A 16,061-nucleotide genomic window follows, 5' to 3' on the forward strand; every position below is an offset into this window, starting at 1 on the left:
AATTAAACAAAGTGGCCCAAATTTGAGAATTAGCAAGCTACTAATTTTGCTAAATATGTCATAGTTGTCATAATAGAGATTTTTGAAACATAGACTTTTGCTTCCAGTTTTTTTCCCCCCATGCTGCAAGTCTTGCAGGATCTTAGCTCCCTGACCAAGAATTGAACCTTTGCCTTTGGTGGCAAAAGTACAGAGTCTTAACCACTGGACTGCCAGGGAATTCCCTCCAGTTTCATTTTTAAATTGTGTTTGTTTTCGTTTTCTCTGTCACTGGGTGGATTGGGGCTGTGTAATGTGCCTTTAAACAATGGTTCTCAAAAGTGTGGTCCAGGGACCCACAGCATGAGCATCGTTGGGGAACTCGTTACAAACGCAGATCCTTCCTTTTCCGCTCTTTGCACCTTGTGGCCATGTCTTACACAGTTGGGGAAATCAAGGACTTCTGCTCACAGCCAAGGGAAAGAACACCAAATCTGTCCAGGTCAAGAAAAATTAAGGAAAATGTGAAGTTTAAAGTTCGATGCAGCAGATACCTTTACTCTTCAGTTATCACAAAGAGAAGGCAGAGAAGCTGAAGCAGTCCCTGTCCCCAGATTTGGCAATGAAGGAGCTGAACTGAACCACAAACACTGATTTGAACTGTATGAAAATTTTAAAATTTCTTTAAAAAAAAAAAAACCAAAAAACACCTTGCAAATCCTAGTATCAGTAGATCAGGCCCTATCTGCTGAGTCCCAGACCCTAAGGTGGCCCCGGCAATCTGTTTTAACCATCTTTTCAGATGAGTGGGGTATGCTCTTAGGTTTGAGAACCTCTGCTCTAACTCAAATTTTCAGGTCAGTCCTGGTATTTAAAGAGCCCCTGAGGGAAAGGGAATTCACAATTTTGGCTTTGTTAGCCTCAACTCTTCTTTTTAACTTTAATAGGCAGGCAATACAAGCAGTTAAATTGAATCATATTATAGTCTCCTGCTAATTCTTAAACATGTATACATCTTATAGTTTTACCTAGAAATTGCTATTCAGTCTACTTTTGATCTTTGATCGAATCTCTAAAGAATTTAAGAGCTGCATGTCCTTGGAGTGTATCTTCCATTCATCTGCAATTGGGCTTTATTTTTCACTTCTTTGGAGCCCCTCCCGCCAGAGTTTCTGGCATGAAGGTCCCCATGGCACTCACAGCTACTGCTGGACCCAGATGTGCTCAGGCAGAGGCCATGATGGACCCCTCCTCAGTGGGGTCATCTTAAAGGCCAGGGCCCCTTCCACCTCCTCCTGCCAGAAGTTCTTTTCTTGGGAGGGTCCACATTGCAAGTCATGTGGAATCTTAGTTCCCCAACCAGGGTTTGAACCTGGGCCCTCTGCATTGGAAACATGGAGTCTATTCCACTGGACCGCCAAGGAAGTAGCCCTCCAGAACTTTTTTATGGAACTCCTTTTTTGCCATTTCTTCCAGAAATTGGTGGCCAGTCAATCCAAGTAAGGTATCAGTAGTTAAATCCGTGCCCAGAATTGGCGGTACCGATGGCTGTATCCTGCACAAGCAACTTAATGGCTGGAAACCCCCACCTTGGACTAGAGGGGCGTGTGCGGCACCGTCACAGGCTCCTTTGATTTTTGTTTTTCCTGCACAGGGTGTTCAAATGGAGATAATACTTGCCTCTACTTGGCAGGATTTTATGGGGATTTAACTCATACATACATATTTAAAGCGTGTGTGGTACATGGAAGGACTCAGAAAATGTTTATTAGCAGTATAATTTACTCAATGTGAAAATTGACTTTTTTTTTAACATAGAAAATTGGGAGTATTGGCATTTTTGTAGGTACTGTGTTTGCATCCCCAAAGCAGCAGCACTTTGGGGGCACACAAGCTGTGTGTACTTTGAAGGTGAATTACTCACAAAGGTTGCCTTTCAGGCGTCTATTTCTGAAGGAGTGAGAGGATTCCATTTGGTGGTGTAAGGGAGATGCTGATCGGGCCTCCTGCCATCCTCCAGACCTGAAATCTCTGCTCCAGAATTAGAGTGAAGTTAGGACGTAAATGTCCAGTGGTTAAGACTCCACCTTTCAATGCGGGAGGCACAGGATCAATCCCTGGTCTGGAAAAGAAGGACCCAGATTGCCTGGGGTGTGGCCAAAGTTAAAAAAAAAAAAAGCCAGAACACCTGAGGAAGGCTTTTTGAAGGGTAAGAGGGGACTGTTCTTATTGTTCGCTGTTCAGTCAACGGGATGGGGCGTCCCGGGCTGTAGGCAAGCAGACCCAGAAACAAGACCGCTATGCTTAAATATCTGAAAGCCCGCCACGCGGAAGAGGGATGAACCTGGCTCTCTGTGGCACCATGAATAAAATCAGCCGCGGTGAGGCTCAGCTGTAGGAAGGCCAGAGTCTAGCAGAGGAGACCAGGATGGGAGCCAGTGGATCAGAGAGGACGTGGACTCAGGCTGAAGAAGTGAGCCCAGCTAGACGCCCCTGTGACGCCCCTTTCAGCTGGTAACCTTGGATGAGCCCTTCAAGCCCTGGGGCAGCCATGCCCTCCCCGATCCGTGGTCCTGCCTGTCTGCCAGCCCCCTCCTATCCAGCAGGACCCGCTGAGAAGAATTTAAGCAAGTTTTCCCAAAGACGCAAAACCAACTGCATTACCCTCCTCCGAAGAGGTTTGTGTTCTTAAAAGTCAGTTTCTTCTCGCTGCCTCTTCACTCAGCCCTGTTTCTCCCGGTCCCGTTCGTTCCTTGGTGTTGCCAGTTTGCCTGATAAGAAGAGTGATGGAAACTGATCGCATCACTGTAAATTAAAATTCTTTCAGGAGTAGAGAGAGTTCTGTTATTTCTACCTGCCCTGTAAAATTCACGTTGTGAGCCTCATCTTTAACCCCACCACTGTTCTCAGAACAATGCAAGCAGGTTGGTGTGGACCGATTCTGTAGCGATCGCTGTCGACGGTACGAACTCTGCCTTGAGTTAAACGTCAGCGGCAACAGATGCTGTGCAGTGAAAAGAACTCTTCAGACCTTTAACATTCATGTTCAACTGTACATTTGGGAGACTGGAACCGTGGCAAGAGTTTTATTAACCTGAAAATGGTTCTATCAAGCGTCGTTTCATCCAGCGTTAGTTAGCACAGACTCAGTTGCAGTTAGCACGAGTGAGTGTGTCCGGCTGCACTTGCACACACAACAATATTCACCATCATATAAGCGGGAGGGGCACATTCATCTGTGCGCGACATCTGTCATAGGACCCTGACTCCGTGGCCTGACAGTAAACACTCAGTGATGGGTTGTATGAAAGAATGATATAATGCCCACAAGGAGAGGAAATACCATGCCGAGTTCAAGTTTTGTATGTAAACTGTGGCCAAGTGCTGCAGTAAATTGCCATTTTCTTCACATTAGTCACGGTGCAAAGGAAGACTGTTTTTTAAGCAAAGGGTAATCTCTGGAATTTAGCATAAAGACGCTCGGTAATTTCAGGCTTTCTGCCTGCTGTTGCTCCTTTGTGGGAGAACCAACAAACTCCATCCATTTTTTACTTCCTCGACATCAAAGGAAGATTGACTCTTTCAGAGATTCCTCGAGCAAAACAAGAGGAAGAAATTTAGAAACATTTCTCTGAGTCACATTGTGTCTAATTTTGGAATATGTCTGCTATTTCTTTTTGTTTCTGGTTACTTCTTAGTGTATCATAGTAATATGTTTTCTTTATCAGGATAGCAGCCTATCTGAGTGCTTTTCTTAGTTTAGTACCTGAGAATGTTGCTCTATATCTGTTTCATAACTTGCAAAAGAATTAAAAGTTTGAAATTTATTAATGTGTGTTTAATGGTTTTACCCTTATCGATAGGGCATAGAGAAAAGATCTGTGTTTATCCAGATACAGAAAATACAGTATTAAATTGATTTTTGCAGCAAGACTGCAAGGAAGCATTTATGTTAACGTTCCAGGAAGGGAAATATCTGAATTTTTAAGTGAGTTCACAGTTACATTTATACTTATAGAAGTAATGCCAGTGTTAGGACAGTGACAGTTAATAAAGTGCTTATTGTCTGCTTTAAGCAATAATAGAAAAAGCTGGATTATTTCCAAGTGTAATCAAGTTACTATCATAGTAATCATAGTGCATGTTCTAAAACTTTTGTGACTTCTGATTCTCGAAGTAGTAGGTATATTCACATCATACTTAGGCTTGAACACGTTGCTTTGGTGCTGGGATAAAACTTGCATAATGTCTATCTTTTGTCATTCAAACATACCATTTCCATGTCTCCTTATCCTTTATTTCTTTGGGATGCCTGTGCCTTTTAGACAGCCCAGATAGAGGAGGTTAGGGAGAGAGGATCCTCCAGCAGAAGGATGTGCAAGGGGCTTTGTCCAATAAGGTGATGGAAGCTCAGTCTCACAGACAGAGTATGAAGAGAGGGCCATGTCCCATGACGTGGTAAGCTTTTGATACACATAGTATCTAGTACCTTTGTCAAAAGAAAACCCAGTTTTCCTGCACATTTTTCATGATATAAGGTGGGATTTGAGCACAATTCTAAGAGCCAGATTTTGGACTCAGATTAAGTTCAAATTGACTGCAGGTTTGCAGAGTGAATGTGGCAAGTTGCCATGTTTAGATGCCTTGCTTAACATGGCTGAGATTCATTTCGCTCGTCTACTACATATGGAAGCTTTCCACTTGTCAGGCATCACACCAATTGGTTCTCGTTTAAACTTCATGATCTCCTCCCCACTCCATCCCTACCTTTTTAAAAAAATAATAGATTGGAAAATAGAGGCTTTTAAGGTTGATAACCTGCCTGGCGTTGTAAGATGGCAGAACAAGGACTTGAATCCAGGTCCCTTTGATGCCAAACTTCAAGTTCTTAACTTCTGAGCCAAATTCTTTCGAATTACTTGGAACACTTGATTAAACAAACACTGCTGGGCCCTAGAGTTTCTGATCCTTTAGGCATAATATATACTTTACTCCAGGGCCCAAGGATTTGATTTAAGAAACTGCCTGTACACTGCCTGACTCAGTTCCCCTGGAGAGCGAGAGAGAGAATTCACGTGTCCTGCTTGGGTTCATAATCGCCTGCATTTATTGACTGCCTAACCATGTCCTAGACACTCTTGAGTTATTCCGTTCTCATCCTTTCATTCATCTTAGCCAGTAATCACGTTGCAAGGAGAAGATAGGGGTTGTGACCACCACTTAAAATGAAGAGAAAGAAACTGAGGTAGGGAAGGCTGTCCAGTAAGATAGCCTCACCTTATAGGTTTTTTTTTTTTTAATGTAATTCAACCTTTTCTGTAAATTAAAAAAAAAAAAAGTGAGGGTAATGATAAACAAAGATGTGAAGTTGCTCAGTCATGTGTGACTCTTTGCGATCCCACGGGCGGTAGTCCTGCCAGGCTCCTCCTTCCGTGGAATTTTCCCGACAGCGATACACAAGATGATCGTACAAGGATCCTAGTGAGCTGCAAGTCCTGGATATAAATGGAAAAGGTATCATGACAGTTCTTAGCACCCCTTGCCACCCAAGCAGACACAGTGTCCACACTAGTCCTCAAAAAAACTGAAGAAAAGCCTCCTGTGTTGAAATAGGGGTTTTAAAAGCTTTCCTCAAGTCAGTTCCTTACAATGCAAATACCCTGTGGTGTGGCTGTGTTGACCCTCGATGTTTACAACGGTGGCCAGACCAGTCACCTGCTTTCACTTGATGTTAACAGCAAGCTTGGGCCTGTGATGTTGGCCTCGCTGCTCATCAATGTACTGGCCGTATCTAGAAGAACTCTAGAAAAAACTTGGGGAATAAACAGCTCTCTGTTCAAAATCATTTTCTTAAAATGATTGCTTTCAGTTCAGTCACTCAGTTATGTCCGACTCTTTGTAACTCCATGGACTGCAGCACGCCAGGCCTCCCTATCCATCACCAACTCCTAGAGCTTGCCCAAACTCATATCCATCGAGTCGGTGATGCCATCCACCCATCTCATCCTCTGTCGTCCCCTTCTCTTCCTGCCTTTTGGGTCTTTTCCAGTGAGTCAGTTCTTCACATCAGGTGGCCAAAGTATTGGAGTTTCAGCTTCGGCATCAGTCCTTCCAGTGAATATTCAGGACTGATCTCCTTTAGGATGGACTGGTTGGATCTCCTTGCAGTCCAAGGGACTCTTCAAGAGTCTTCTCCAACTCCACAGTTCAAAAGTATCAATTCTTCAGTGCTCAGCTTTCTTTATAGTCCAACTCTCACATCCATACATAACTACTGGAAAATGAAAACAAGGAAAATGATTGGTTTAGCTGGGAGACTAAAAAGGAAAAAAGCCAAGTCAGGAATTAGAAATCATTCCCTTGGTGAAAATGAAGTAACTTGGCCCTGAGGTCGGTCCCGGGAGGGGATTCTTCATGACTCGTCTCTGGGCTGGACTGCCTCAGAAGGCCGGGACCCCTGCAGCCATGTCCAGAAGTGGATTTCATACTCAGGAAAGGTTGAGAGAAAAGGAGACACTTCTTTCTCTGGATCCTCGGAGGAGGGCTGTTGCAGGCCACTCCTGGGAAGAAAGGCCTTCCTTCCTTTGCATGTTTTCCTCCCAGAGTTCTGAAACACGACACAGCTCGTTACTCTGATGAATGATGCAATTCTAGAAATGACCTATATTTCAGTTGCGCTGTGAAATCACCGATACTCACCAGCAGGGATCAGAGAGTCCAGGTAATTCATATTTGGAACTGCGCTGATGAGGCCCGAGTGTTAAATTAGCAGACATGTCACCTGAAGTTGGCCATCCTACAGCAGAGTGGTCACCAGTCTTTGGTGCTGGCCTGCCTGCAGCTGCCAGGGAAAATCTGAGAAGCGAAAATGAAGAAAGTGAGAGAGAAAATCAACTCATGATAAAGTCCAAAACCTGTACTCTGCTTAGATACCTTGTTTCCCCATTAGCTTTAAGGCTAAAAGAAAAAGTATAAGGCATTTCAAAAGGTGAGGTCCCATCGATGTATAAATATTAATACTTTGTATGTTTGGTTCCATTAAACATTTTGTTGAGGGACTATTAAGTCCAAGTGTAAAAATAAGATCTATTTGCCCCTCCTGTCAAGGAGAGCTCTTCATGGACCTTGCAGTCGAGTTAATTTTTAGAAGAGCAGCCAAATCTGTAGTTGGTGTAACCAGATGTATATCTTGTCTTGAGCATGTGTGCGTGCTCAGTCGCTCAGTCGTGTCTGACTCTTTGTGACCTCATGGACTGTAGCCCACCAGGCTCCTCTGTTCCAGGGCTTCTCCAGGCAGGAATACTGGAGTGGATTGCCATGCCCTCCTCCAGGGGATCTTCCCAACCCAGGGATCAAACCCACTCCTCCTGCGGCTCCTGCATTGACAGGCAGATTCTTTACACTGAGCCACATGGCAAGCCCTTTTCTGTTCGGTGGGAAGGCTGTTTAGCTTCAGAGCTCACTCTGCATCCCAGCCATCCTGACCCTCAGATTGGAGTTCTTCCTGGATGACCTTATTCATTTATTGTACAGTCTTAAGCTATAAACTTTCAAAAGGTATCATGACTTGCTACTTTTTTGGATATTCATCTTTGCATTTTAGCCCTGTTTGTTTGTTTGTTTGTTTTTTCTTTAAAGACTTCAAGCACAGTAGCAGAAACAGTAAAGAACAAAACAGAAATACAGCCTGGATGCTTAGCACGTGGGTGGTGCTGGACTTTGACACGTGCGGTTGGATGGAAAGAGTCACCTGTGCCTTTGTTCTGGTCTGTTCCAGGTTGACCAAGCCCCTGTCGTTTGCTGACTGTGTTGGCGATGAGCTGCCGTGGGGATGGGAAGCCGGGTTCGACCCTCAGATTGGTGTCTACTACATCGATCACATAAACAGTGAGTGTTTCCTTTTCGGTACAAACAAGCATGTCAGACGAGTAATCCCCCCAAATCTAGAGTCATACAGGAGAGCAAACGCTCTACAGAATGAATTTCTCTATTTCAAACCCTCACTTTTCATATTTAACAGAAATGTCCATTTTGGAAGTTTTGTTGGGCTTATGGGGGCAGAGGGGGAGAGAGGAGTCTGTCTGTCTGTCTGTCTGTCTGTCTGTCTGAAAGGGCACCAGACCCTCCACCTTGCAAGTCCCCTCCCCCATTCCGAATGACGCGCCCTGTGCAGATATGTCCATAGTACCGGCTACTTACTCACTGTACTGCCCTCACATTGTTTGTAGGTTTTTCCTCACTAAATTGTGAGCTTCTTGTGGACGGTGACTGTGGCTTTACTTTTCCGCCTTTGGGTGCCTTGTAGGATGATAAATTCTTCCATGTTAGAACAATGAAGAGTTTTGTTGTGTAATGCACAGATTAAAAACCTCTCTGTTTTTAAAGAAATTAAAGTGCATTTCAGTTCTAAATTATGCTTTAGAAAACACTGTTCTGAATATTTAAAAACTTGATGATCAGAATATAAATTTTTAGGTCCCCCATTTTTCTTTGGTAATGGGATCCCAGGGACCTGGCAGATTTACTGTGGCCCAAAGTACCCCAGTTACCCACCGCAAGTAGTCTTCCCACTAAAAAGGCTCTGATCCGTTATCTCATTAATCTTAAAGACACTCCTGTGAGGTTGTTTAGGGAGGAAATTGTATGTTCTTCTCTTAACAGCTGGTCTACACATATGTTATGTCTTGACATTGTTTAGTTTCAGCATTATTTTCTTTTGTTTGTTTGTTTTTCAGTAAAAAATTAGAGAGTGTTTGGCTGTTTAATACTATTTCTAAGTCACACTATTAAATACCTAGAGGTAAAAGTTTTGACCTTGACACCAATAGTTCCTTTAGGCCCTAAGAGTTTTGTGGTAGAATTCACCTTTCAATGGCTGCGCGTGTGGAGTCAGGGTTCTGTTTAGATATTGATGGAGGTGTTTGAAACTAACTATTAATAGAAGGTAATTATGAAGTACTGTCCGTAAGGTTTTGATATTATCACTGCAACCAGAAGTAAATCACTTTTTGATAGAGTCAGAGTTGCACCTTAACTCTTTTGTCTTTTAGTAATTAAGGTCCATCTACATATAAAAATGCACAAATTTTAAGCATGTATTTCAATGAATTTTGGCAAATATATACACCTTTGCAGCTGCTGCTCAATCAAGATACAGAGTATGGTTTTTTCCTCTGTGTTTTCAGCTTTGCTCCCTTAGCCTTATCAGACCCTGATACCTTGTGCACTTCCCTTTAAAAAATATTTTAAAATTTTAAAAATATTTTTCATAGAAGCGATACATGAGCTGAAGAGAAAAGTATAAATTATAGGTAAAAGAAAAAGGAAAAAAACTCAGAGATAACCAGGTATTCTAAACCTTTCATTGTGTCTGCCAGACCTTTTCATGTTCACACACACACACACACACAGAGTTTTCAATATATCTTTTACATCAAGTGGAATTATATCACATACAGTTTTATAAACTGCTTTTTTTAAACTTGATATATAATCTTTCATCCAAAAAATTTTCTGCGCAATCATATCAACTCTTTTGATAAGAGAACCTCACATTTCTCTCAGATGATCTTCCTAAAATATAACCAAGATCCTTTCATGCCCTCACTTAGAACCTTTTCTGCCACACACTGTTGCTTAGAGAATGAGTTTTGTATCTCTCAACGTGACATTCAAGAAACCATAGCTCGTCCCTCTTGAGGTCCTGGGGAAGAAATGAGAGAAGAGAGTTAGATTCTGTTCCCACCATCACAAGTAGATCAAAGGAGAACAAGAAAAGCACCACGTCCATTCTGAGGGGTGTGCCTGCAGCTCCCGAGAGAAGGTGCTTTAAGCTGATGCCCAAAGGATGAGTACGTTAACCAGGCCTGGAAAATAAGGGGCTGGGGTACAGTTTGGGGCTGGAAGGAGAAACTGCCTGCAGAAGGAAGCCCCATAAGTAAAGCCAGAGGTCTGAAGAGGCCACAGGAAGCAGGACTTAATGAAAGAAAGAAGAGAAAGTCAGTGATCTGAGGCTGGTGTGAAAGAGGCTGGGAGAACGGCTGGAGCGCCAGACTGGGGTTGGTGCTCGAAGGGCCTCTTGTCTCAGACCTTTCAAAGCCCTGCTTAATCACTGCCCATTCCACCGGGCCTGACTTTTTCAGCTGGAAAAAGTCCCGTGTCTCTAAACTGCCATGGCACTCAACCGTGCTCACCTCAGGGCGCTCACCATTTTCTACTGTATAAAATGCTTGTCGTCCCTGTTGCTTTAATTCCTATGTCACGACCTGTCCCGAGCTTTGTAATCTCTTTGGCAGGAGGGATCACCCCCGAGCATCTTGTTTTCCCTAGTCAGGCAGTAGATGCTCAACTGTCTATAGAAATAACACAGTGTAACAGGTAAACATAGGAAAGTTTCTCAAATGGAAGATAAGGAGAGTCGCTCATATTCATTTTATTCATTCTTCCTGCGCACAGCAGAGAGAATAGAAATGTGCTTAAGAGACAGAAGTAATATTCCTTTGAAGAGTCTAATGTTATCTTCCCTGATAAGTTCTTGTAGCTCACAGTGTGTTCGCTATCTATAAATTTCTCCATCTGTAAAACTGATGGAATGTGAATTCCCTTGAGGTGTGTGATGTCTTAACAGTATGTGATATATTACTTCTCTTATATAGTAGACAGCATGCAAATTATATTGCATTATAATACAGTAATCTCCTAAGGCCACCAGGTCTTAATAAAAAAAAAAAAAAAACCATATTTGTGTAATATACTTTTTTGAGTATTTACATTTAATAAATATTCTTCACTGATCTATTCAGCAAACATAAGTGATGGAGATAAAGCCCAGTCTTACTTTATGAAGCCTTCTTCAAAGTGCCTCTGGGAACCCGTGTTTGTAGTTTCTATTTGAATGGGACGGTATATCAGAAATGTCAGCGGTGCCTGCCGAAGCTAGTAGCATCTGCTATTTAACCAGTCAACTGGAGTATTTCAGCTAATCTATCCAAAACAAATACTGACAGGTTATTATTATGATTATTACCATTGTACTTTACTCACTTAAGTGTCCATCGGTGTTACTTTCAGTGTTTTGTGGCAATTTAGCTGTTGACAAGCATTTTATTGAAAAGTATGCCCATTCGCCAATATGTAGGGAAATATGATTAGGTAAAACCTCTAAAGATATTGAGAGAGAACTGGGAATATATATCTTACTATAGCTGTTATAACTTAACAAACATTTCAGGTTTTTCATTTACACTTTCAATTTGTGTCATCTCTTTATTTGGTTAGTTTCCTAGTTATTTAGCTCACTGGAACAAGTTACCCCAAAACTTATGACTTAAAATACGTTTTATTATCTCATCGTTTCTGTGGGCGATGCATCCAAGCAAGGCTGGGCAGAGTCGGGCCTCTGGCTCTAGGGCTCTCTCCAGCTGACCTCAAGGTGTGAGCTGGGCTGCATGAGCGGAGAAACTCCGCTTCTAAGCTCACATGTGTGGCTGTCAAAACAATTCAGCTTCTTGTCAGCTGCCAGCCAATGGCCCCTCCTCACTCCTTGCATGTGTGGGTTTGTGTGTGTGCATTCAGTCATGTAGCCGTGTCCAACTCTTGGCGACCCCATGGACTGTAGCCTGCCGAGCTCCTCTGTCCGTGGAATTTTTCCAGGCAAGAACCCTGGAGTGGGTTGCCATTTCCTTCTCCAGAGCATCTTCCCAACCCAGGGATCGAACCCACATCTCTTGTATCTCCTGCATTGGCAGGTGGGTTCTTTACCGCTAGTGCCACTCGGAAAGCCCGCTATGTCCATAGTGTGAAAGTGGAAGTGTTAGTTGCTTAGTAAGTAAGTAAAGTCGCTCAGTCGTGTCCGACTCTTTACGACCCCATGGACTATAGCCTACCAGGCTCCTCTGTCCATGGGATTTTCCAGGCAAGAGTACTGGATTGGGTTGCCATTTCCTTCTCCAGGGGATCTTCCCAACCCAGGGATCGAACCCAGGTCTCCAGCATTGCAGACAGACGCTTTACCATCTGAGCCAGCTTAGTCATGTTCAACTCTTTGCAACTCCATGGACTGTAGCCCTCTAAGCTCCTCTGTTCATGGGATTCTCCAGGCAAGAATACTGGAGTGGGTTGCCATTCCCTTCTCCAGGGGGTCTTCGCAACCCAGGGATCAAACCTGGGTCTCCTGCATTGTAGGGAGGTTTTTTACAATCTGAGCCACCAGAAAAGCCTGCTATGTCCATAGGATGGCTTTTAATTCGGAAGTTGGCTTCATTAGATTGAAAAAGCCAAGAAGAGCCAGGCAGAGAGAGCAAGATGGTGGTCGCAGCCCCTGTAACCCAGTCTCCAGAGACATCCCGTCTTCATCCATGTGCTCTCCATTTGAGGCAAGTCACTAGGTCTAAGTGGTATTCAGAGGCTTGCACACTAAGAGGTAAGGATAATCCTGGGTCATCCAGAGTTAAGACCGTACATTTCTGTGTGTTAGAGGCTGAATTCTCTGTACTTTGAGTCAGTTTGCATTCATGTATTTCAAAATACTGGAATTGAATGTAAATATCGCACATTTAGGTGGCCAGAGATCTTGAGTTATAAGGAATATTTGAAATGGAGATGTTTGGGCTCTTACTGGCTGACCTCTGTCTATGACCTGGGCCTTTATTGTGGTTTCCTCTGGGAGGGGTGCAGGAGGCAGGTTTCAGCAACTTTAAGATGGGATATTTCAAATAATTTCATAATTGCACACAGGATGCAGAGCGTGAGCTGTCGCAGAGCACAGGCTCTCAGCTGTAGCCGCTCATGGGAATCACCAAAGGAGCTTATAAACCTGCGATTGTCTGGGTTCCACCCGCAGAAACTCCGATTAGTCCGGGATTTCTTTTAGAGCCCTCCAGGCGATGCCCGTGTGCAGAAGTGCAGGACCAAGAACAGTACCTTGGGCTGTTCTCCTGAAGCTGGGCACCGGGGTTTGGTCTTTTCACTTATTTTAAAATTTTTGATCCGCTGTGAACTGACTGGTATTTTTATAAAAGAACAATCACCATGAATTAGAAAAGTTGAAAAAATTAAAAATGCAAGCCCCAGTATTACTATTAGAGTCAACAGGTACACAGTAACTGGATGAAATTGCTGTAAGATTTCAAAATGTTTACTCTTGATACCTGTTCTTACTGTCACAGACACATCACAGAGCTCATGGACCGCTGCTGGCCTGCATCCCACACCCTGAGGGATGTAGATGTGAAGGGCAGCCTGGCAAGAGTCCTGTGTTAAGCACACAGAAGTGTAGGGACCATATTGGCTTCAGATTACACAGGGCCATAAGTGGCGTGACTTCTATTCCGAAGGTATTGGGGAGCCAGAGGGTTCTGGGAAGGGATGACCCAATCACAGCCATGTCGCTGTGCTTACTTTGACATTGCATATGATATATTTGCAGTGAGAATAAATTGATGACAAAGACAGAAAGGGGTCAGAGTGGGGATGGACTGGGTAAAATAAAGCAAAAACTCTTATCACGTTTCTGGAGACGTCACTTCATAATACTAATAAACTACTTGAAGGAGATAAAAATTAAAGACGGCTACTCTTTTTTTTTTTTGGGCTGTGCCTCTCAGTTGCAGCGTGTGGGATCTAGTTTCCTGACCAGGGGTTGAGCCCAGGCCCTCTGTACTGAGCGCGCAAAGTCTTAGCCACTGCGTAGAGCAGAGACCAACAGGGAGGTCCCAGCTACCTCCTTTTTAAAGCGTAAATAATCCCCCTCCCCCCCCCAAAAAAAACCCCGTCATTGAATTCTGGAAAATAACGCACCTGATTTATTTTCAGAAACCACACAGATCGAAGATCCGAGGAAGCAATGGCGGGGCGAGCAGGAGAAGATGCTCAAAGACTACCTGTCGGTGGCCCAGGACGCGCTGCGGACGCAGCGGGAGCTGTACCACGTGAAGGAGCAGCGGCTGGCCCTGGCCCTGGACGAGTATGTCCGCTTGAATGACGCCTACAAGGAGAAGTCCAGCTCTCGCACCAGCTGTAAGTACAGCGGGGCTGCTCCGACCTGAGAAGGGGGGACCGACCTCAGGTGATGGGAGGCCACCGGGGGTCTGTGGGACGGCGCTCTGGGTCCTGTGCCTCCTTGGGCAGGAGGAGCCCCTCAGCCCGGCTTCCGATAAAGGTCTCCTCACTGAGGGATTGACGGTCACCTTTTCAGATCAGGGCCTTGTGCCGCTCTTGCACGCTGTTTTTAGTGGGACTAAACTGAAACTAGAGCGGTTAGCACAGACCAAGTTTCTGCTGACCAACCAACCTCTCATCTCAGAGACGCCTTTTTTAAAGCAGCAGCTGTGATGGGCTCAGACATCCCACTGAAGTGACAAGTTTCTGGGTAACACAAAGCACAGTTAAGCTGTATCTGCAATAAGCTCCTCTAAGATTTTATCCATAGATGTAAAATCCACAGGAAACTGAGGCACTGGGGTGTTGATAACGTTCCTTTTTATTGAAAAAAATGATGAAGGTTTGAAGATGACTTTTTATATCTAGGTGTCTGATGAATGACAATAAAGGAGTTAAAAAGTTAAGTAAGTATCCCAGAAGCATGTAAATCTTGTCGTTTTTAGCGTTTGTAATTTCTAAGTTGACAGCTAGTTATGCAACTTGTACAAGTCACTTTTTTTTTTTTCCCCTCTCTTCTCCCTTTGAAAGTATTCTCAGGCTCTTCATCCAGTACTAAATATGACCCTGATATCTTAAAAGCTGAGATCTCCACTACACGATTAAGGGTAAGACTTTTTTTTTACTGTGGTTCTATTAATATGCTGAACATACACATAGAGTCTAGAAGGGGCCTCTGTGGTCATCTGCCATCTCAATTTAGTGAAGGAACCATTCCACTTATCCTCGATGGATGGTCTTTCTGCTTATGTTAAAACATGTTCATGAGATTGTTCTTATTAATGTGACAGAGTGTGTTCCATTTCTGGGTAGTTTTATTGTTTGTGCTTAGTACGTAGAATCAAAATATGGTTTAAAAGTTTAAATGGTTTAAATCAAAAGTCTAAAAAACTTCGATTTTCCTTTTTGGGCTGAAAGTACACGTCCAGAGTGGAGCTTAGTTGCTTTTTCATCAGACGGCCCAATCTATCAAGGTGTTCACAGTTCACATTACCAAGTCACTTTTTTTTCTAGGTCAAACTTTACTGGTGCCTCACACTTCCTTATGGCTTGTTTGCTGATCTTTACCCTAAATCGTTCTGACCACACGGCTGTTGAGGTCACAGCTTGTTTATCTTTGATTTTTGGAGTCTTAAAGACTGCTCACCCAGTAAATAAACTCGTGCAACCCTTGCATAGGTCATGAAAGAGATTATTGCCGTGACCCCAGAAGCCCCCATGCCATTCCGTGGTCACCCTCGTCCTTCTCCCTGCAGGTGACACTGGGTGACCTTTATTGACAATGCTATAAATCAATTTTCTGCCTGCTTTGAACTTTGTGAAACTGGAATGCTACCACATGGATTACTGATGGCTTCTTTTCTTCAACATTTCTTCTGTATTTTTTAAAAATTTATTATTATTATTTTAATTTATTTTGCAATCTGTGTTGGGTCTTAGCTGAAGCACGTGGGCTCTTAGTTGCAGAATGTGGGATCCAGTTCCCTGACCAGGGGTCAAACCCGGTGCTCCCTGCATTGGGAGCTCAGAGTCTCAACCACTGGACCCTTGTTCAACATTTTGAGATTCATCCATATACACTTTTATTGCATGTAAACCATCCCACCTTTGTGTAGATACAATGAATTCTTCATTTCTTCTACTACTGATGTACATTAGAGTTTATACAAATTGCTAGTAATTAAAAACTTGCATCTTAATGTGTGAGTCTGTTACACATGCCTTTGGGTGCACAGATGTATGTGTTTTTGTTGATTATGCAACCAGGAGTGGAATTGCTGTGGAATATACTCAAGTAGCTACTCACAACCCAGTTTCGGGCCTTGTTAGTCAATCAGTTCAAAATATTTCCTTATTTCTTTATGATTTTTCATCAGAGTGTTCTGCTTAGTTTTTAAACAGTTTTGGATTTTCTTGTCCTTTAT

The 16,061-nt window shown here is 43.4% G+C and overlaps 1 protein-coding gene across 2 annotated transcripts in view; it reads left to right on the forward strand.

Annotated features, from left to right (window-relative positions):
• Window positions 1-16,061, forward strand: part of WWC2 (WW and C2 domain containing 2) — a 145,716-nt gene that overhangs the window by 69,795 nt on the left and 59,860 nt on the right. The window contains exons 2-4 of one of the 2 annotated variants that reach the window (XM_065946625.1): window positions 7,757-7,866; window positions 13,792-13,995; window positions 14,668-14,744. In XM_065946625.1, coding sequence (XP_065802697.1) covers window positions 7,757-7,866; window positions 13,792-13,995; window positions 14,668-14,744 — 391 coding nt within the window. Of the gene's footprint in view, window positions 1-7,756; window positions 7,867-13,791; window positions 13,996-14,505; window positions 14,544-14,667; window positions 14,745-16,061 lie in introns of those variants that run through there. The other variant, XM_065946627.1, reaches the window with a different exon arrangement.

Source organism: Muntiacus reevesi, chromosome 10, assembly GCF_963930625.1.
Source record: "Muntiacus reevesi chromosome 10, mMunRee1.1, whole genome shotgun sequence".
Taxonomy (NCBI): Eukaryota; Metazoa; Chordata; class Mammalia; order Artiodactyla; family Cervidae; genus Muntiacus; species Muntiacus reevesi.